The 21,273-nt window shown below is 32.6% G+C and overlaps 1 protein-coding gene across 1 annotated transcript; it reads right to left on the bottom strand.

Annotated features, from left to right (window-relative positions):
• Positions 1-4,023: 4,023 nt before the first annotated feature.
• LOC133794115 (probable LRR receptor-like serine/threonine-protein kinase At1g53430) lies at positions 4,024-13,899 on the bottom strand. The gene is made up of 24 exons (XM_062231313.1): positions 13,585-13,899; positions 10,914-11,094; positions 10,653-10,724; positions 10,157-10,225; positions 9,950-10,021; positions 9,787-9,858; positions 9,579-9,650; positions 9,421-9,492; positions 9,236-9,307; positions 9,060-9,131; positions 8,885-8,956; positions 8,350-8,421; positions 8,171-8,236; positions 7,888-7,947; positions 7,728-7,766; positions 7,595-7,638; positions 7,129-7,487; positions 6,779-6,977; positions 6,561-6,698; positions 5,714-5,832; positions 5,397-5,607; positions 5,071-5,308; positions 4,771-4,921; positions 4,024-4,650 (listed from the first exon to the last, which is right to left on the bottom strand). The coding sequence occupies exons 1-24, from the start codon at positions 13,700-13,702 to the stop codon at positions 4,270-4,272; spliced, it is 3,021 nt and encodes a 1,006-aa protein (XP_062087297.1). The 5' UTR covers positions 13,703-13,899; the 3' UTR covers positions 4,024-4,269.
• Between the last annotated feature and the right edge of the window lie 7,374 nt (positions 13,900-21,273).

Genomic DNA, 21,273 nt, shown 5'->3' with positions numbered 1-21,273 from the left:
TACATAAAATCTACATGATGTAATTTTAGTTTATAGTTGTTGTTATTCTATTTATCTTTTCTTCTTATTTTATTGTTTATTTTATGTCCAGGCATATGGTCATACTATAAATGTCCATGGCAAGATCCCGGTCTAAAAGTCATGGTCATGGTCATACGGAAATGTCCAGGTCATAGTATCAGTCCATAATAATAGGGAATAAGGTCATATAATAAAAGTCCAAATAGTCCAAAGTGTGGCCATAGCCTATATAAGTTTAGTATTATAAAGATACATAAAAAAATTAGTTTATATTTCAATTTTGGCATTTGTAAAATATGACGGCATGGTAAAATAATCCAAATATAAATTTTAGCATTTTAATGGCATAGTAAAGTAATCTATATATAACTTTGTCATTATAATGGCATGGTAACATAATCCATATATAAATTTTTGCATTATAGTAAAATAATCTATATATAAATTTTGGCATTATAACGGCATAGTAAAATAATTTATATATAACTTTTGGCATTATAACGGCATAGTAAATTAATCTATATATAAATTTTGGCATTATAATGGCATAGTAAAATAATATATATAACTTTTGGCATTATAACGGCATAGTAAAATAATCTATACATATATAATAACTAAATAACTGAAATGAAAGGCTCGGGAAAGAGCTTACCTAAAAGGTTTTCGTAGGCTAGCGTTTTGGACAGAACTTCGCCTAGATCTTCAAGGTTTAGAACTTTAGAAGGGTGTTAAGAAGATTTTTGGGTAGAGTAAGAGAAAGGAAAATGAGGTTTTTTGTGATTTCAAGATGAGTTTTGGAAGGGCTATTTATAGGAAAATTTTGGGTTACTATGCTAATAAAATATTTAAAATATAAAGCATAGTGGAATAATAAAATATTCAAAATATAAACATGGTGGTTTGCTAAAGTCATCATTATATCACTACTGCATCATCATGTGGGAACCATGGGGTGGACCCCGCTGTGGGACCCATGTGGACCCTACTGTGGGACCCTTGTGGACCCCACTGTGGGACCCACTATGAATAGTACCCGGTGAATAGAAAAAAAATGAAAATTTCCCAATCTTCTTATATTACTTAGTTTAACATTTTTGACTCACAAACTTTTCTGAAAATGTTTCTCTAACACCCATAAATTAATTATTCTCACTTGTTGGTTACTTCAACAACTTAGAATTGTTAAAATCCCATAATAGAAAACAACTATATCCCCAACGGTCAGGATCACTATTCACCAACGGTCATAAACGACTAGTTTTTGTCCTATAAATACTTGTTATTTCAACCATTTACTTGCAAACTTCTTCATCTCTTACCCCTTCTAGATAAAATTCATCATCTAAACATGAATTTCTCTTTATTTTTCATAACTTTAGTGATTGTTTGCTTGTATTTAGCATCATTCTATGGGTATTATACTAATGAAATGCCCATGAATGTTATAGTTGCATATTCATTAGTTATTCTTCCACTTTACTTAATAGCTCTAGCATTCGGTTAGCATTGTAATGCACTCAAAAGTATGAATAAAAATATCTTCTCTTATTTTTCATAATTGTTGTAATGTATTTGTAAAAAGAAATGGGAGTTACAGATATCCTCCCATAGACCGTCTTTCAAATCTTGTGGGACCTTCCTCCAATCACCTGAGTTGATAGAAATCGTGGCTCGTACTCTAGATCCTAGATATGATTTCATGTTTGTATACACATCACCTATTGGTTGTCCCAAATCGTTCCATTCAAGATTTTTCTTGATTCCTTTGGCTTTTTGTTGGGTCATGTAACTCATTATTGTTTTACCACGACCCTGATGTTTCTCATTGTCATCTCTTTTATCTGCCATCTATAACACACAAATTAATAATCACAAGTATTAATGCATTATACAAATTCCTGGTTTAGGCTAGCCGCGGCGCTTGTGGGTAGGGCCGCAGCTCTTAATGCCAGTTTGTGTTTTTAAGTGTTTTTAGGCTTGGGAACTAAAAGGTTAAGGCTCGGGATGGATTTTATCACTCGGGTTGATAGAATTCAAGGCTCCGGAGATTAGAGATATGGCTCAAAGTTATTTAGTGGATTAGAACTTGATGGATGTATATTGTTAATGTATTGTGACTAGGGTTTCGGCGAGACTCAAGTTAAAGGACTGTACTCGGGATATCGGTGCTCGGAGAGCTTGGGACACAGGTAAGAAAACCCCTGTTCCCGTAGAGCTTGTATGCAGGGCTGAGCCCAATATATCTGTATTGCAGGGCGTAGCCCTTTGGTTGAATTTGATAGTGTTCTGCATTTGTTTATTATGCTATGAATGATATTGTGTAAATGTTCGGCAAGAGCCGGGAACGGCGCAGGCCGAGGTCGGCAGGGGACGGGAACGGCGTTGGGCACGTTGAGTGCGAGGCCGAGTACGGCAAGGGGCTGGGAGCAGCGTTGAGCACGTGGAGTGCGAGTTGCCAGGGCGAGACCCTAAAGGATACCTGAGATATCCTCACGGTGTGGACCGCGAACCCAGGGCCTAGTAAAGCGCCTGGGACAGCTTGGTCGTATGTGTTTAGCCTATTGATGGCCTATTTATATGCCATGTGTTTGTTTTGCATATGTTATCTGTTTGTAGGTTTTCTTGCTGGGCTTCGGCTCACGGGTGCTCTGTGGTGCAGGTAAGGGCAAGGAGAAAGCCAACCAACCATGAGTGTAGCAAGCATGAAGCGGCATGTACATGTTTGGCCTACCTGGCTGCCACGGCCAGTGATTTTGGAAGATGGTTGTGACAAACCCTAGATTTTGTCGTCTAGTCGACTTTGTTTGTATTTATACGTTGTAAATATTTCTAAACGGTATTTTGGGATTCAATTGTCGAACACTTTATGATTTTCAGTAAATGAAATTATTTCCAAAGTTTATAACTCTGTTTATGATTTAATTACACTTTTAATCTAAAACCGCGATTAGCGAGTTAAATGCACGTTTTAAACTCACTTAGTAACGGCTCTAAGGAAGTAGAGCGTTGCACACGCTAATCAAGGCCCTAAGCCTTATTAGCAAATTTGAGATGCTACATGGAGTGAACTAAAAAGATTAGTATAAAAATAAAAGGTTAAGCATTTATGCATTGATATATATACTTGGCAAAAAATAGAGCAAAAGCTAGAGGTTTTTCAACACCAAGGAGTGGCTTTTGAGCTAAAAGATTTATTTTTTCTAGAACAATCAGTTCATTAGAGCTCAAAAACTAGGGGAACCCTCCCCTAGGTTACAACCAGTTAGATTAACATTGTTTCTCACCTCGGTTAAGCGATTACAATCTCTAGTCTACTAATGTAGAAGAACTGACACTTCAAAAAGTGACTTATCATACTAAAAACTATAAATTGGACTATTGATAAGGGCTGAAATGAGGTGTTGGCACAACCGTTGATCCCGAGATGCTAAAGGAAGTTATGGTCTGATTAAGACTAGAGATCAGGTGAACAGGATAAGTTGCAGCATGATAATCTTAAAACCTAAACGTTTTTTATTGTTGAACATCTGTATTTGTTTGTTTTTTTTTTCATTACAATATTATTATTAAAATGTGATGTTAGAATCCATAAAACTTCCAACATTGTTTTATTTCAATTGAGTTTTTAATTTTTTAATTTACAGTATTATATATCGTGTCCTAACATAATTAATACTCATGAAGCCTTAGGCTTAGTAATTTGGAAACTCTAGCAATATTCGAACAAAAATTTCCCGACAATATTTGGATTCGTAATACAAATTTTCCCAGAAAAATATCATGGGCTAATCAGACAAAATATATTTTAGTATTAGATGAGTTTTCATGTGTAATTTTTCCATTGACTAGTTATAGAAGTGGCACAATATTTTTCCTATAACTTTTAAACACTAACAGTAACGGAGCTACATTCTCAAGTCCTTACTTTTAAAATTTATACACTTCACTTACCCAAAAAAAAAAAAAAACCTGGCTGTGTCACTGGTCAGGGAGTCGAAATTGACCTCTCATGTACTAACCATTCTTATTCTTCTCTTGTATAAAAATTTAAATAAATATTCATACACTGAATTGGCATAAACTAATTATCATACAACACCCTTACAAATTAATATCACGAACAAAATTGAAAAGAAAAAAAAAACAGAACAAAGAACAAAAATAAAAAGATTGAAAACTTTGGTCGTATTATAGTTAGCTTGCTTTTTCATCAAACCATATTGAGATCATAAAAGATTAAAGATCCTAAAGAAGCTTGGTACTTGAATTATGGTCCATGACGGTGGAATCATCTCTACTCTGACCCGAAACAGAAGAATCGCCTACTTGGTGGCTGTCTGGTAGGGAGAAAGACATGTCTGTTTGGCTGTCATGTGTTAGCTTCTCGAAGGCTTTGAACCTCGCGTCCTGATCCATCGTGCTTCGCTTCACCAGGGGCGGTTGGACTGGGATCTTCCCATCCAGCATACTCACCACAGAAGACATTGGTGGCCTAAGAGTGGGAGATGGGTTGGTGCACAAGAGTGCCAAGTTAAGCATTCTTAGAGCCTCGTGTTTCGAGTATTTTGAACCAAGACCGGGATCCACAAGTTCTAAAAGATTCCCTTGTTCATGTAGGACATAAGCCTTCGATTACATTTACGTGTGGAGAAAGCAAACAAAACACACAAGTTTAGTACTAATATGATGCAAATAAGAAGTTCAACTCTAAAAAAGAACCAGATAATGGGATTAACTATGACTAACCCAATCAAGAAGATAAACAAACTCCTCCTTTGGCCTGTAATTTGTGTTGCTCTTACCACTGACAATCTCCAAAGCGACCACTCCAAAGCTATAAACATCGGCTTTATCGGTCAAGTAACCCCTCATTGCATACTCAGGAGCCATATAACCTCTATAGAGAAAACAGATAAGTTCACAACAGTGCGTGTAATGCCACAGCCAATAAAGGATTTATTCTCAAGCATTTTCTTAGTAAATACAGTTAGCAGTATTGAAAAATTTAACCAAGGTTCTTAGAAGAAGAAAAAGAAAGAACCATACATTGTCCCAGCTATCCGTGTGCTGATATGAGTGTTCTCTTCTTCATCAAGCTTGGCTAAACCAAAATCAGATATCTTGGCATTTAAATCCTTATCAAGAAGCACATTGGTTGCCTTAATATCTCTGTGAACTATTTTCAACCTTGACTCCTCGTGAAGATAAGCTAGACCCCTTGCTATCCCCACACATATCTTCTGTCTTGTTTGCCAGTCCAAGGATAGCTGCTGTTCCTTGGAACCTATCAATGTTGAAAGTAAGAAAAACGAGATGAGTCTTGTTCTTAAATGTCAGACAGAGCTACAAAGATTGGACATTCAAGTAATTACCAAAAAGTGCACGAGCAAGACTGTTGTTTTCCATGTACTCGTATATAAGCAACAGTTGATTCCCTTCAATGCAGCAACCATAAAGCCTCACAAGATTTGGGTGTTGTAATGCAGATATCATGCCTATCTCATTAACGAACTCTCGATTGCCTTGCTTTGATTTTGCTGAGAGCTGTTTAACAGCAACCACTCGACTATCTGATAGTGTACCCTACAAATTTGTAAAGTATATCCACATCAAATGTTTGATATATGACTAGAAACCACAAATTTTTTCATTATATGTAATGGTAAGTGAACTAAATAATTATCCTTACTTTGTAAACTGGCCCGAAACCTCCTTCGCCTATCTTGTTTGCCGGGTCAAAATTACCAGTTGCAGATTTTATGTGTCGTAATGAGAAATATCCTGTTTGTAACTCTAACGCACGTAGCTCTGTAACAAAGGAAGGTATCAGATGTTTTTCCTCCAATGAAAAAGTTAAGGAAAATGAAAAGCAATTGCTAGCATCAAAATTGTAGGCCTCAAGCAAAGTGCTGGCAAGCAAAAGTAGTCCATACTTCTCACAGGTGTGGCATCAAAATTAGGTAAATCAAAATAAAACTTCTTGTACTTCCTAATCAGGAATTAAGAAAATCCTAAGGGTGTCAATGAGTCAGCTGAAGTACAGACAAAGTTGTAATTGACGAAAAATATAATCTCTAAAACAATAAAAGAGAAAGGCAAGTAATGTAAACTTGTTTAGCCCAGAGACCAAGTTAACAAGAGAGAGAATCAAATAATTCATATGAGAATGGTAGTAACAAGAGAAGCATGTGAACTAAGCACCAATACGTAAAGCAAATTAAAAGGAAAAAAAAAACATCTGCAAAGGGTACTCACTCTTTACTTGCAAATTAAAACACTATAAACATTCTAATGCTAGTACCGATTGCTAACTCCTTGTCCAGCAAGGTAGATAAAATCAATAACTCAAAATGTATATCACGAGAGCATCATAGATAGAGCAGTTAATCAGCATCATGAACATGCACTCCAAGAGTTGCATAATGCACAGATGTCCAAAACTTTTCCAAGATTAGTTTGTATTTGCAAGAATGAACAATTGGTGTAGATACAAATGCCTTTTATGAAAAAAAAAAGTCTGAGTCATTTATCATTACCTGGATCTTCAAGGTCTTTCCCCCCTAAATAACCCTTCATACGAAGCCCAAGCAAAATACAAGCGACAAACACACATGATGCAGCTACAATGCCAATAATTGCTCCAACAGACAAGCCGCCAGTATCAACTTTGTAGTCTGAAGAGGAAAAACAAAGTTATTTTGACACTCTCAAGTTTTAATCAAGAAATAAATCAAATTTTATTGGTCAAACCTACTTGGGGTCACAGTAATAGCTGATATAAGAGGACCATAGACACCTCGTTGAGGAAGTGCGTTGGTTCCTTTCCCAGCCCAGTATAAGTGGATCTCTAGAGTGCTACCATTAACAGAAACATTATCAAATGTCTCGGTAAAGCCTTTGAGAGCACCTCCAGCTTTCTCCATTATGTTGAAATCCTTCCTAAGTATACTCCCCTATTCACAAGTCAGCAAAAAACATCATTAGCTAACTTCAACCAAAATTTGACCGTGTATTTCTCTCAATGCTAAATTAAGTGTTAAAAAGAATTAAATTACAAATGAAACCAGCTATATGAGGTAGTAATGTCAATCTACATTTACTCACCTGAATTGAGATATCGAATATGCGCCTGCCAAGGCTACTAAATGTCTGATTATTAGAAAACATTATCTCAGCAAAGTGAAGCTTGACTTTGTAAGAGCCTCTTCGCAAACAAAGACCATAGTACTTGAGTGATTGAGGAGCAAGGCGTGCTGTTTCATAAAATTTTGAAGTATCATTTAAAAATAAGTTTCTGGTGTAAGGTGAATTCTCTTCACCCATGAAAACCCCAGTGCTACTATATGCCCATTTCTCTGATGATGAGAAAAAGTTGGCTGGACCCCCTTGGCTTAGGTCCTCTTCATATTTATTCCCATCAACATCCATGCTCGGCCCTCCACAATTAATGAACAAAGAATGATCTGCAGTTATAACATGAATTACATTTATAATAACAAGAATTTAGACCAATTCAAGTTGTGTGTGTAAGTTATGCAAGAATACACCGCGTGATTGAATTTATCCTTACATTTTGGCTTTGCTGAGCAGGGGAGATCCTTCTTCAAGCACCATCTGCTTGTTCAATTAAGTGTTAGTCACCCCATGTGTAAATGAAGTTAAATAAAACATAAGTCAAATGTCCGAATGAGGAAGGGACTTACGATTGGGCCTCAGAGTCTCTGTAACTAGAAACTAGATTCCTGTTCATGATGAAGTTAAAATCTTAGAAGAAGATACAACGGAAATGGATAGAGAAATCGGTACATGCAAATATATAGAAGTTTATTTTCTAATCAGGAGATGCTACGAATACAAACTTACACAGGCAAACTTGAACAACTGAGCTGAGATGACCGCGTGAAATTGTTGTACGATATATCACTGCAAACAGATTAGTAATGAAATTGGTGATGAATTCCTTAGTTTTCTATGCCAACAAAATCTGGTTGAGACACTAGAAATTGACCACATGTTATAAAATAGTACAGTGATTTGTAAATTGCAGCTTCCAGTGAATGGTTTAAGAGCCATTAGAATAAAGACTAACTTCAATGAAGGAAATTTAATGAGAAAAAAGAAGGGGAAAAAAACTTAATATACGAACAATTTGGCTTTGTAGGTCATTATCCAAGGTGGCACCTCTCCAGTCAGCGAGTTGTTGGTCAAAAACCTACATCCATAAACCACACGTCAATGAAAGATATACACAAAGCAAATTTCTTAGTAAATTAGACCTCGAGAACCTTGACAATGAAACCAGTGCACTAATACTACATAACTTACACAAAATCTAGTTTGGGTAGACTCTCCAACACCGATGGAATTACACCAGTCAACTTGTTGAAACTCAGGTCCCTACAAAATTCCAATCCAGGCATATATTTTAGTAGTTTGTCAGCAAAGATTATATCATAGAGTACAATCAAATTAAGAATACATGGAATCAATCCATCTTGTTCAGTGATATTTAATGCAATCCTATACTAAAACTGGAGTTATTTAGAAGTAAAGACAAAGACACCAAATGATAGTTAATAGCTGGCATTAATAACTACCAATAGTCGTGTAGGAAATTTGGATCGAATAACAAGCTAATCTCTTTTATGAAAATAAAAAAATACTCACTTTGTTAAACAAAGGTATAGGGATATAAGTGCAACAGTATTGCCAGTTTAACTTTTATGTAATTGGAAATCAAATTCTCAAATTCAGTTCACTACTATTCCCTGTTATTTGGTGTCTCGTAATAAATGAAACTTCAGCAACACAAGCCAGACCAATTCATTAGTTAAATATTTAGACCAATTTAAGTGCTTACAATGTCTTCAACTTTGTCAGCTCTGCAATGTACTCTGGAATTGTATCATTAATTAAGCAATTCCTCAACGCCCTGAATAAGAAAAGTTGGTGCAAGAACTTGGTAAGTCTCAGAAAACCATGGAAATAGTCTCATAGGATAACAGCTGCAGCATTTCAAGTCAAATTGAACTTACAATACTTGCAAAAGCTTCAACTCTCTCAAATCAGGGAAAGTTGTACTAGATCCCCCCAAATCAGATATTCTCCTGATAAAAAGTGTCAGGTATTTCAATCATAATATTAATACCCGCCTTTGGCAAACCAAACCAAACCAAACAAGTAATTAACAGATGAAGGAGCCAGGTCTCACAATTGAGTCAAGTTTTTCAAATTTGAAATGTTGGAAGGAATCGGACCCACCATGGATGTGCCCTGAATATACCTGCAACAAATTTAGACTTTCTATGATAACAATCACAAAAAAAATTAACTTCTAATTATTTCGAAAATAAGAGAGCAAAAACAAGATAAATAAAATAAAAATTCAGTACTTACAGTCTTTCAAGTTTGGTCCAGTTCCCAATTAGTCCAGGTATGCTTCCTGATATTCTGTTCCCATCTATCCTACTGCAAACCATAAATAATGATGAGAAATTTCTGACCTTGAAAAAAAATAAAAAAACTTGAACTAAAAGTGAACTTCTTTCGCTTACAAATCTGTTAAGTTCAACAAGTTTTCAAACGTTTGTGGAATTGGTCCAGAAAAATTGTTCGCACTCAGTAGGCTGTTCAATAGAAAATGTTAAGAAAAAATTGTTCAAAGCATAAATAGAAGAAATCCAATCCATAACAAGCTTGCCACCTCTTCATTTTTTTTTTCTATTTAAAAAAAAGGAACAGGGGTTAGGATGGCAATCTTACAGTCTTTCCAAGTTACTCAATTTCCCAAGCTCTGGAGGAAGACGGCCATCAAAGAGATTACTCTCTAATACCCTGAAAAAAGTACCATTTACATGTATCAAAGTCAACATTTAATCTTCACTTTGTTCAGTTATTATTGAATTCTACTGCTTCCATTACTTACAGCTCCCTGAGCATAGTAAAGTCACCAATCTCCGCAGGAATGGAACCACTGAGTCGGTTTCCCAAAGCAGCCCTGCACCACACCAACCAACAGTTACAAAATCACTGACTTGTCCGGTACTCCTAAACATCGACAGTTAGTTATACCTATCAAGTAGCAATAGAGATATTGATATAAATAGTTGATAAAATAGCACAATTAACTTACAGAATGCGCAGGGGTGCACGAGAAAGGCTTAGCGGAATTGATCCATTGATGTAGTTGCGAGTGAGATCACTGCTTAGTTATTAAAATCTTAGTCTTCTGGCACACTAATTTTATAATCTAGCAATAAACTCAGAAAACCATGCTTCTTCTATCTTTAAGATATATATATTCAAATATACACACACACACACACAAGAGACTCACTTCTGTCATTAAACTCTGAATGAAGTGTTGTATTATTACAGTCACCATTTATACGAGTAAATTCTGAAAATACTTAACTGATTTATGTAAGAATTAAAGGTGAATGTTATTAAATCTATTTATTATAAAGTTATGCCTCACAAGCTTTGATAGCTACTAGCTATATTCCAGATTTAATAATCTCCTCAATGTCCTAAAAGTAACATGTTCTAGCAATATTCTATAAAATCAAAATCCAATGTGAATGTTTACTTTAAGTTTGTAACTGAGAGAGTAACCAAATATCACTTACAGTTCTTCAAGATGAGTAAGATTTCCAAATTCTTCAGGAAAAACTCCCGCTAGATTGAGACCCTTCAACTGGCTGTTATATCATATTTTTTTTATTAAATATATTACGTTTTAAAAAAGGTCAGACTTCATTATTTGTTAAGGAAAATCAATAATAAATAACTTGCCAAAAATTAGCGTCAGAAAAGGAAGCATCAATTAGTGATATGGTAATAAGTGTTTCTAGAAATTAAAATTATATATTAATTGAAAAAAGCCTTACATGGTTTTGACATGGCAAATAGTACTATTTTGTGAAGAACAGTCACACGTGACATTGCTTAGAACTTCCTCAGGGGTAATTGTCATATTGAAGCCAGCATTATCCCTACAAGAACTTCGAGTGATGTTCCAAATATCGCTCAGCGGCGGTAGTTTTCTGGATATTGTTTCAAGAATTTGCACTGCCACATACCAACATCAGTAACCAAAAAGATAAGGCACAGAAACTCAGCTAAATAATATATATTATGTATATATATACTAATGAGGGAGTGCAAAACATATATGTTTTTTTTGTCTGAAGAATCATGAGACTCCATCTAAGCTCGCTTATTTTTTGGATCTAAAGTGTCTTTTCGCACGCGGATCTCGTGTGGCTTGACTCACTCTTTTAGATCAGTGTGGATCGAATGCCCGCTAGGGAATTGGTTCTTGATACTATGACAAGAATCATGAGACTCCATCTAAAAACTAATTAGTGATTAGTGAAGTTGCACATGTTCTTATTAATGGTTCAATATTCTTATACTTATTCCATGTGGAACACAATAGTCTGATATTGATATTGTCAAACTCAATGTGGTTCATTATTATTTATTTAAGATCTCTTCAGTTATTGTTTTATTCCATGTGCTATGTTTATTTATATTTTATACACACACAGGACAAGAACCATTGACTCCGGAAGAACATTGGATGTTATTATCTCCAATGTCATCCTTTTTGTTACTGGTGTTGCGTTTTTTTTTATAAATAAAAGAAAAATTACTTTTACCATCATAATTATTATAGAGAAAAATAAATTCACATTGGAGTTGGACTGAATTCATCTAGAGATAAACCATTTGAAATGTGTACTATTGAAGAATTTTCTTTGCTTTGGTTAATCATCTATTTTATTGGAAGATTTAATGGGCAAATATATAAAAATGTACCATCATAATTCTCGTAGTTAAAATAATTTGTATTAGTAAATTTGCATTAAAAGTAGCAGAAACAAAATGCACAAAAAAGACAGTTGCATAAAAATATAAAAACACATAAAAAATTCTTCTGACTATAGTAAAAAAAAGCTATAGTCAAATATAAATGTTGAATCAGGTTAGTAGTCAATAATATTCACATTGAGAAGATGGGCGCCTATGTCTGTATACTGACCCTATTAATGAAGTAGATAAGATGACCAAAAATTGGAGACTTTTTAAAACATATGGTCAACTTTTTCGATTCCAGTCCACAGAAGTTCATAATTAATCATTTATTAGAGCTTATATATTTTAAGAGTTAGGTGGTAGCTAGGATACGATTAAATTTAAATATGTCAGACACTATATTGGATTGCACATGTATGCCACCTCTTTGTAAAGGTCCTTAACAATTCTCTATTTCTTTAATTATTTTAAAATAGTTTTTCTTTATTATTAAAATATCAAATTGCAACATAATCTTCATTCATTAGAAAATTTAAAGCTTGTTAACAGAATGATGATGAAAAGTAACACCCAGATTACAAATTAAAATACAGAAAACAAAATAAATAAAATAAAATTAATCCCAAAACTTAAGCAATATTTACATATGTAATAATATTTAGCGACACAAAAATCATACACACTAATAATATTCAAATAAAATCACACCAATTAATATTTTGTGATTAAAATTAATTACACCGTATAATCTTTTAGTTGTTTTACTCCTGCGACGAGTTATAAATTATATACGATCTTTTTCTTTCTTTCTTTTTTTAAGGCATCAACGCTTTATTGAATACAGCCATGAATCAACTTGCTCACGTATTTAATACTACAAAGACTATTCTGCCCATTTGCAACCAAGTTGCAGTACACTGTTTCCTGATATTTAAGATGATCCAAACCTTAAATAGTAATATCACATGGAAAAATAACTTATAATAAATCAAAGAGAATTGCTGAGGGTACCAACGGTGTCTAACACCACAAGTATATCTATCACTACAAACTACAAAAATAGGTGTCATATTACTATTGGTAGGTATCATCGTATTATTAATGCAATTCAATATTGAGTCTCATATATTTCAATTTAATAAGTATTAACTAAGCAATCTTAATAGCTACCTCTAAATCAAATACAGGAGTTTTGACTATTATTCAATAAAAATTATTATGTGACACATAAATGCACATTGTTCAGGTTCTCTAGTCTAAAAATATAAATATCTAGACTATGCTACAAATTTAGACACTATAGTGGGTTCCCACCTACAGCTACGCTGTGGTCCCTCTCCAACTCGATTCCATATTTAGTATTGTTAATCAGACTGAAAATAAGTAAAGTTTACTCCAGGAAACGCAAAGTTTTTAATTTAATTAATAAAATGGTTGAAAAAGGTGTTTGAAGAAATTCATGGAGAGGAATCCGATTCCGAGAAAAACAGTCAAATTTGGAAACAATATTCAAATTCCTTCTGTTTGCAGACTAAGAACGAACAGAAATTCAAAAACAAAACTAAGACATGCGCAGATGAAGTTCTATCAATGTTCCTTCGGTTTCCATCTACATTTTCTCAGCCCAAACAGAGTCATACAAATCCTCACAACAACGAGAAAAGTCCTCACTAAGAGAAGTGACTAAAAATTTAATCAAAATCTCGGAAAACTTAAAAGATAGAATAGTCGAGAGCGTACCTTCATCTTGGGGCAAAAGTTGAGCGTTGGATCCAAATCCGGAGATGAAAACATTCAAAACGAGAAATCCGAAAACAAAAACCGCAATAATTTTATTGGTACACAACAGAAACCCCATTTAGAGAGAGCGAGAGAGAGAGAGAAAAAATATGGGTTGTGGAAGAACGAAGAGGGGTTTAAGAAGAGTGGAGAAGCGAAAGGGATTCAAAAGTGAGACAACAAAACGAAGAGAGGAAGAAAGAGATGATTTTGTTTTATTTTTAAATTATTTATCAGTTTTCGATTGGAAAGAGAAAGCAGTAAAAGTAGTATAGTTCAGAATAAACTAGTAAAAGCAGCAACATTAAAAAAAAAACAAAAAAAAAGGCTAACCAAATCAAGGCACGAAAGGTTACGAAGTTCCAAATCAAAATAGAGAAAGCCGCCAAAAGGGAATGAGAAGAAGTAAAAATGTCACGTCTTCCGTCTCATAAAAGAAATTTCAATGGGAGGGAGTACTGAATTCTATCCAGATTCCACATGTACATTTACGATTAAACCAACTCGGTCAGTGTTATTTTTGGTGTAATTTAATATGATGTCATTTATTTAAATTTAATAAATATTAAAAAAATTTGCTGTTTATATTTGTTAGATTATGTGTTTTGTTTAATTATATGTTTGTTTAGACTTTATGTTTTGATAAATTATTTTTTGGATAGTAGGTTTTGTAAAATGGTTCAAATAGACATTTGAACTTGATTTTGATGAACATAAAATTGAGTATAACAACACAGTTTTTAGGTTGAATGACTGTATTTTTGTTCTGAGTTGTTAGTTTGATGAATTATTCGTGATTTTAGTTCAAAAAAATTTAATTAAAATCGGGTTTATGGGTTTATTTGAACAGTTTTAAAAAATATAGGATCCAAACAAATAATGAGACAAAACACAAAGTCAAAAAAATATAGGAAATTTTTTTGATAGGGCCTTCAAAAAAAGCCCTACCGGTGGGGCTCTTTTGTGTTCTTAACCTGTGAACAGTTTTCAGCGCGATTTTTTTTTATAACCGTGTATATTGTAGTTATTTAGAGTATCCTACAAATTTTCAAAAAATTCTGAATAATTTACAGTGCCGAAAACTAAGTTCAAACATGTTATTTTCCACGTGCATAAAAAAAATTAGTCGTGCATGCAACAACCTGTTTTTATACTAGTTTTTGACACTGTAAATTATTCGAAATTTTCTGAAAATTTGCAAGATGCTCTAAATAACTACAATATATATGATCATAAAAAAAAAATCGTACCAAAAATCATTCATAAGTTGAGAACACAAAAAAGTCCTACCAGATTTCTTTTGAAGTCCCTATCGTACAATTATCCAAATATATATATATATATATATAAATCCTAAATTATAAAATGTCAAGTTGAATTGTATTTGTACAAATTATCAATAATAGAATAAAAGGTGGCGATTGCATTTCAAAAAAAGTGACGACTGCATTAAAGTTTGTCAAAAAGAAAGTATTAATAGGGCGGCCACCGTGCCCTAATCAAATCAAAAGAAAGTACAATTGAGGATTTGTTTTTTTTTTTTGAAAAATATATATATATATATTTGAGGTTAGGAACTCATTATTTTACATAATTATTATTGCCCAGCATATATTATTATTTATTGTATTAAGTAGACTTATAAGTTTAATTTATTAATGTAAATAAACTTTACATCATATTAAATACCTATAGTAGTAACTTGGTCTCCATTTCAAAAATAAATAAATACCTATAGTAGTAATAATTTTTGGGAATTTTCGCTCTTTTTTTGAATTTTTTTAGTCTTTAGAAAAAAAATTAATATGAAACGAATATGTAGTTTTCTTCAATCATTTTAAAAAGTTAAATAATTAAAGTTTCCGCAAAATGAAATAATTTATTCAGAAATTTCAATTAGAATTGATGTTACTATACATAAAATTCCTCCATCAAAATCAATTATCACGTGTCCTGTAGAACTGTTAGGAGTTGTTAGGTATGAGGTCGGGTTTGGTTTGGTGGAAATGAGAATGTCAAATTTAAATTATATTTGGTAAATTTATTTTTAATGGCTTGAAGGTTTGTGTTTCTAAGTGGGTCATATTTTTTAGCGATTTGATGATAATCTTAAACCCTTTAAATACTTGAGTTTCACATTGTCTTAATCTAAATCTCATTTAACTCTGCTCCCCCAAAACTCAAACCTCATACCAAATACCATTTAATTGATTGAACTTAAATCTATAAAGTTTTTTCAAAACAAACCATTTTTATAAAGAAATTAACATGGCCAAACTATAACAAAAGCTTTCTCAAAACAAAAACCAAATCAAAAACAAAACAAAATGCATGTTTAGCAATTCTATGTGCCAAACTATTACTATTAAAGCCTTAACCAACACACGAGATTAAAGCCCATAGGCTAGGCTGCAGGGAGTAGGGAAATTTACGTGTAAAGTCCCCTAGGGAGGGAGTTTGAAACTTTTCTCATTTTCAGTTTGAAAACTATCATTTTTTTTTATTGACCAAGCCATGTTCAAATAGCAGTAACAATATTATCCATTGCACTATATTCATACATTATTTTTAATGAAGAAAAATGTCTTTTTAGTTAGATTTGATTTTGGTTTATCTTTCATAGATTTTGATGAAAAAAATATATCATTTATGTTTTTCTCAATTACATTTTTACAGTGTTGGTATATATATATATATGACAATTTTTTTATAGGGGCTTCACTTTAAGCCCTACCGGTAGGGCTCTTAGTGTTTCTCGATCCGTGAACAGTTTTCGGCACGACTTTTTTTTATGATCGTGTATATTGTAGCTATTTAGAGCATCTTGCAAATTTTCAGAAAATTTCGAATAGATTACAGTACCAAAAACTAGGTTCAAACATGTTGTTTTCCACGCGCATAAAAAAAATTAGTCATGCGTGCAACAACATGTTTGAACCTAGTTTTCGGTACTGTTAACCGAGATTTTCGGTAACTATATTAACGAATATTAACTAAGATTAATGATATGGAATGTGAAAGATAAAAACAGGGTTTTTACGTGGTTGGGGCGTTAATAAGCCTTAGTCCACGAGACAATTGTATTAGAGCTTGGAAAGTCTTTTACAATGGCGTTTTTCTCTATGTTTTGACAGAGTAACTGTATACAAGTTGAAGGGAGAGTCCCTTCTCCAGTGCTCTATCGCCTGTATTTATAGGCTCATAGGAACACTGGGTTGGGCCGGGCATGACCCGGGCCCATCAAAGATATGGATACTCTTGGCTTTTCTGGCAGAAGCCCAATACAAAGGATAAAAATACACAAGTCCAAGAATTATTAAGGCCCAATGGGCGGCCCAAGAACTATATTTCACCCGACAAAATGGGACTTTTGGTCTGGGCACTCCGAGTTACGAGGCAGATTCAGGGGACAAAGCCAGTCAGTGCACTGGCAGCGCAGGTCTGAAACAGCGCCGTGCAATCCCGAGGTGGCCTTTTCCGCATGTGAAAAGTGGGGACAACCCCCACGCGTCGTGGGGCGGCTTCAGGGTCACGGATGTCTTTTCTTGCCAATCGAGAGGACTTGACCTGGGTTCGTTTACCTCTGTCCCTCTTCGTTTACTACAGGCCTAGACTGTTTACCAGGCTCCAGGACCGTTTTGCGTACACCTCGGCCATAAACCTAACTGGCCATACGTCTCCCGGACTATCGTCCTGGATCATCCATCCTGGACGTTGTCTGAGTCTGGACCGCACTTGGACCGTCGTTCCCAGTCATTCCCCTGCTAAGTGGGCCTGGACTGGGCCCAAATCCAATTGCCCAGAGTATGGGCCTGGACCACCGTCTCGGGCCCAAGGCAGGAAATGGGGATAACACTGTAAACTATTCTGAGTTTTCTGAAAAATTTGCAAGATGCTTTAAATAGCTACAATATACACGCTCATAAAAAAAATTCGCGCACAAAAACTGTCACAGGTTGTAAACACTGAGAGCCCTACCGATAGGGCTTAAAGTGAAGCCCCTGTAGGAAAATTCCCCTATATATATATATATATATATATGTTAATGTCTTTTTTGGGCTGGCATGTTTGGTAAAATTATTTTGTTGTTTTGCCTGAGTTGTCTTTTGTTTTATCACTATGTTATTTTTCTAGTTCCAAATAGGTTAGTTAGTCGGTTAAAAATTCTGTAACGTTTTTTGGTTAATCAGTCAATTCTTACGTGTGACTTGGACTTTACTATAAATAGACTAATCATTTATTCTGTGCAAACTAACTCTGATAAGATAAACTCTAGATTTTTGTGTTCTTAGTTCAGGCTTTATTGTTTTTAGGTAGAATAACATAAGATTGAAGAAGAAGCTAAAGAAATCTAGCTAGATGTTGAAGATTAGATAGGAAGCAAAAGCTTGGTTCAGACAAAAACTAAAGAGATTTCAATCAGGTCTTTTTTCATTGTTTGCTGGTTCTTGATTCGTTAAGTAATCTGTATAATAAAACTTTGAAAGATTATATGTGTGAACTTCTCAATTTCTTGAACTATTTCTGAGTTGTAATATCTTAATTAGATTAAGAAATTGATGTTTCTTTGATTGTCTTTTTTTTATTAACTGTGATTGATTTTCTCCAATTAACAACAAATACTTTAGAATTTGTCATTAAAGCAGCAAAATCATTTTCAATATGGTATATATACATAATTTTTTTTTTGAGCAAATAGTATATGTATATTTGATGTTGAGTATATATTGAGTATTTACACCGTATATTTTTTTTTTTTGATAAAATATTTAAATTGTATATTTTGTGTTATAAAATTGTATTTTTGAAAGAAAAAAAACTTTCCAAAACTGTAAATTCTTTTTTATATAAACATAAAAAAATCAATCTCTTTGAGTAATGGTACTCGATGATATTAAATTACACTAACAACTCCAAGTTTTAAATTGAATTATAACTTTTTTTAAAATGTAATTTGAATTATAATATTACTAATAAATTATTGTTATAGTAATTTTTCTTTTCATTAATGCTATATAGTAAAAGGTTGTACGACATAAAATTCCTAAATATATTCTATATATATTTTTAGTGCCAACAGATTAATTTTGTTTTTGTAAAGGTATAACAACACTTGATTTCAATGGGTGAAATTTTTTTTGTCTAAATTTTCATGGATTTAGTCACATTTTTTAAATTAGAACTTATTTAACTCTTTGTTTTTGACTTGATAAGATTCCAACTTAAGACATTTATATTGATAAGACAAGCGGTTACTCATTTTCAAAAAAATAAAAATAAAAAAGACATGCGGTTACTATATTTTAGTAGAATTGTAAACTATTTTTATATTATTAGCCTTGATTTTATTTATTGTTTAGACTTTAGTAGGGTTTACGTCGGTCACATTATTTTATTATATACATTGTTGTATAAATTAAATGAAAAAAAAAAGTGAACTATATGTTGGATACATTATACATATATTGTATTTAAATAACTATATATTAATACATTAAAATGATATTGGAAAAATGTCAAATAATATTTTTTTCCCTAAATTATGACTCTTTTAGAGTTTAGTATTCTTGAACTTTTTTGTGTGACAAAAATGCTCATTAATTATAGAAATCATTGAAAATGTACTCCTTATGTTACATTGTGTTCATTTTTTGAACGATTTGCTTATGTGAATATAGGTCACATACAGTACGATGGTTTATTGAACTAACTGAAGTTAGTCAAAAAATAATTTATTAGTGTCAAACATACAAACAATAGTTTTAAGAATGCAGATATATACTCTTAGAATTTATCACAAGACCATTATTTTATGTATATAATTTTCGTCTGGACTCTCGAATTCACGAATTGTACTACATTAGCAACATATCAGAGCTACATGAGCAAATTGTTTTAAAAATTATCGAAATGCAATAGAAGAGATACATTTTTAATATTTTTTTATAGTTTGGGGGCAATTTCACCATGCAAAAAAAAATTGGAGGGCAAAATTTTATTTGTTGTAGTTCAAGCGAAAAATGTTATTTGCTGTAGAAAAAATTGTAAGTAAATATACTGTATTTATATAATTATATATTAATAATTAAAATGATATCAAAGAAAATTGAAAGGCTCTATATGAGTATACGAATAGCAAAAAATGAAACACCTAAAATGCACATAAAAATACTATGTACACTAAATATATTAAATTAATATATCGTATTAAATATATCTCAATAAAAAAAATACCATAATACGTATATAATTAATTTTGTAAGTCAAATAAATGCTACTGCTAATATATAAATGTTATATATTATCACGTATTTTTTTAAACTTTAACAAAAAAACTATACATTAAGATTAAAAAAGAGCAGTAGGAATTTTGTCAATTTTTTATATACCGATCCATAAGTTCCTATCGGTAGGAATTTTTAAACTTTATGGTAGGAATACTGAAAAAGTTCGTAAGAATTTTGTCTAATTTTGATATATCCATGAGTTGTAATCTCAATTTTCTTTTAAATAACGTTGTGTATTATAATTATAGAAAATCTTCCATAAATTTTTTAACAATGTAAGGTGCCAAAATTAAAATTCAAATAATTTTTTCCGGCACGCATAAAAGACAAATAAAACACGCGTACAACAAACTATTTAAATTATAATTTCAGTACTCTAAATTATTCATATTTTTATAAAAATTTGTAAAATTCTCGTATAATTACAATGTACACTACCAAAAATTAGAGTTGCAATTTCTATAAATGCCAAAAACAACGTAAATTTCTAGGGATGGATAAGTCCTTACTATAATAACCCCATATATATATATACTAGTATAGTGTGCACGTACAAGGCACGTGCTATAGCATTATAAAATCATCATCATTTTAAAATTATCATAATCAAATAAAAAATACTTACTTCTAATTTAAATAATAATTTTTATGGGGAACTAAATTCATAAAATTAAAAATTAAAAAAAAAGTCATAAAATAAGTTATTTTTTGTGTGTTTGAATGCGTTTGGGTCTTCTTCTTTTTTTATCTTTTGGTTATATTCTTCTCTGCATCAGTATTTCTCTGCAAACCAAATTGAGATATAAAAAATGGAATCTTTTGGATTGAAAATGGTGAAAAGTACTTTAGAATGGGTGACACAGGCTCTGGATGCTCCTTATGCTGGAGCTGTTGTTTTTGGAGTTCATATTGGCGGTACTCCACCTTCTCAAATTTAGATTCTGTAAATTTTTTCCTATGTTTTTTCTTCCGGGTATTTGATCTTATTATATTTATTGTTTGTTTGTTTTTAGGTCATTATTTTTTGGAAGGTCTTCTGTTCGTGGTGATCCTTTTCTTGTTATCGCAGAAAAGTTATAAACTTCCTAAACGACCTTTGACAGATAAGGTAGTTGTTCTAAAAGTCAAATTCCTATTATATGCATCTATGTGTACAGATACATACATATATATATAATATTTATATAAGATAATATTTATGTATTTGTAATGTGTTACTCAATGCAAAAGGATGTGTACTTCTGAAGTGTTGTATTGATTAATTTTTTTAACATTAATTATTTGATTGTGTAAAGAACCAATTATTATATTTTTTTAGAATAGAAACAATTGTTCAGTTTGGATGACTTATCTAAATTTAACT

This window comes from Humulus lupulus, chromosome 8 (assembly GCF_963169125.1).
Source record: "Humulus lupulus chromosome 8, drHumLupu1.1, whole genome shotgun sequence".
NCBI lineage: Eukaryota > Viridiplantae > Streptophyta > Magnoliopsida > Rosales > Cannabaceae > Humulus > Humulus lupulus.
The sequence above is the reverse complement of the archived record's forward strand: the minus strand, read 5'-3'. Positions and strand labels throughout refer to the sequence as shown.

Bases quoted from the DNA above. Each gene is read 5' to 3' on its own strand.
- LOC133794115 (XM_062231313.1), bottom strand. From the start codon at position 13,702: ATGGGGTTTCTGTTGTGTACCAATAAAATTATTGCGGTTTTTGTTTTC. The intron at 9,132-9,235 runs GTGAGACCTGGC...ACTTTTTATCAG, and splicing joins TTGAAAAACTTGACTCAATT to GAGAATATCTGATTTGGGGG. The intron at 6,699-6,778 runs GTAGGTTTGACC...TTTCCTCTTCAG, and splicing joins AGCTATTACTGTGACCCCAA to ACTACAAAGTTGATACTGGC.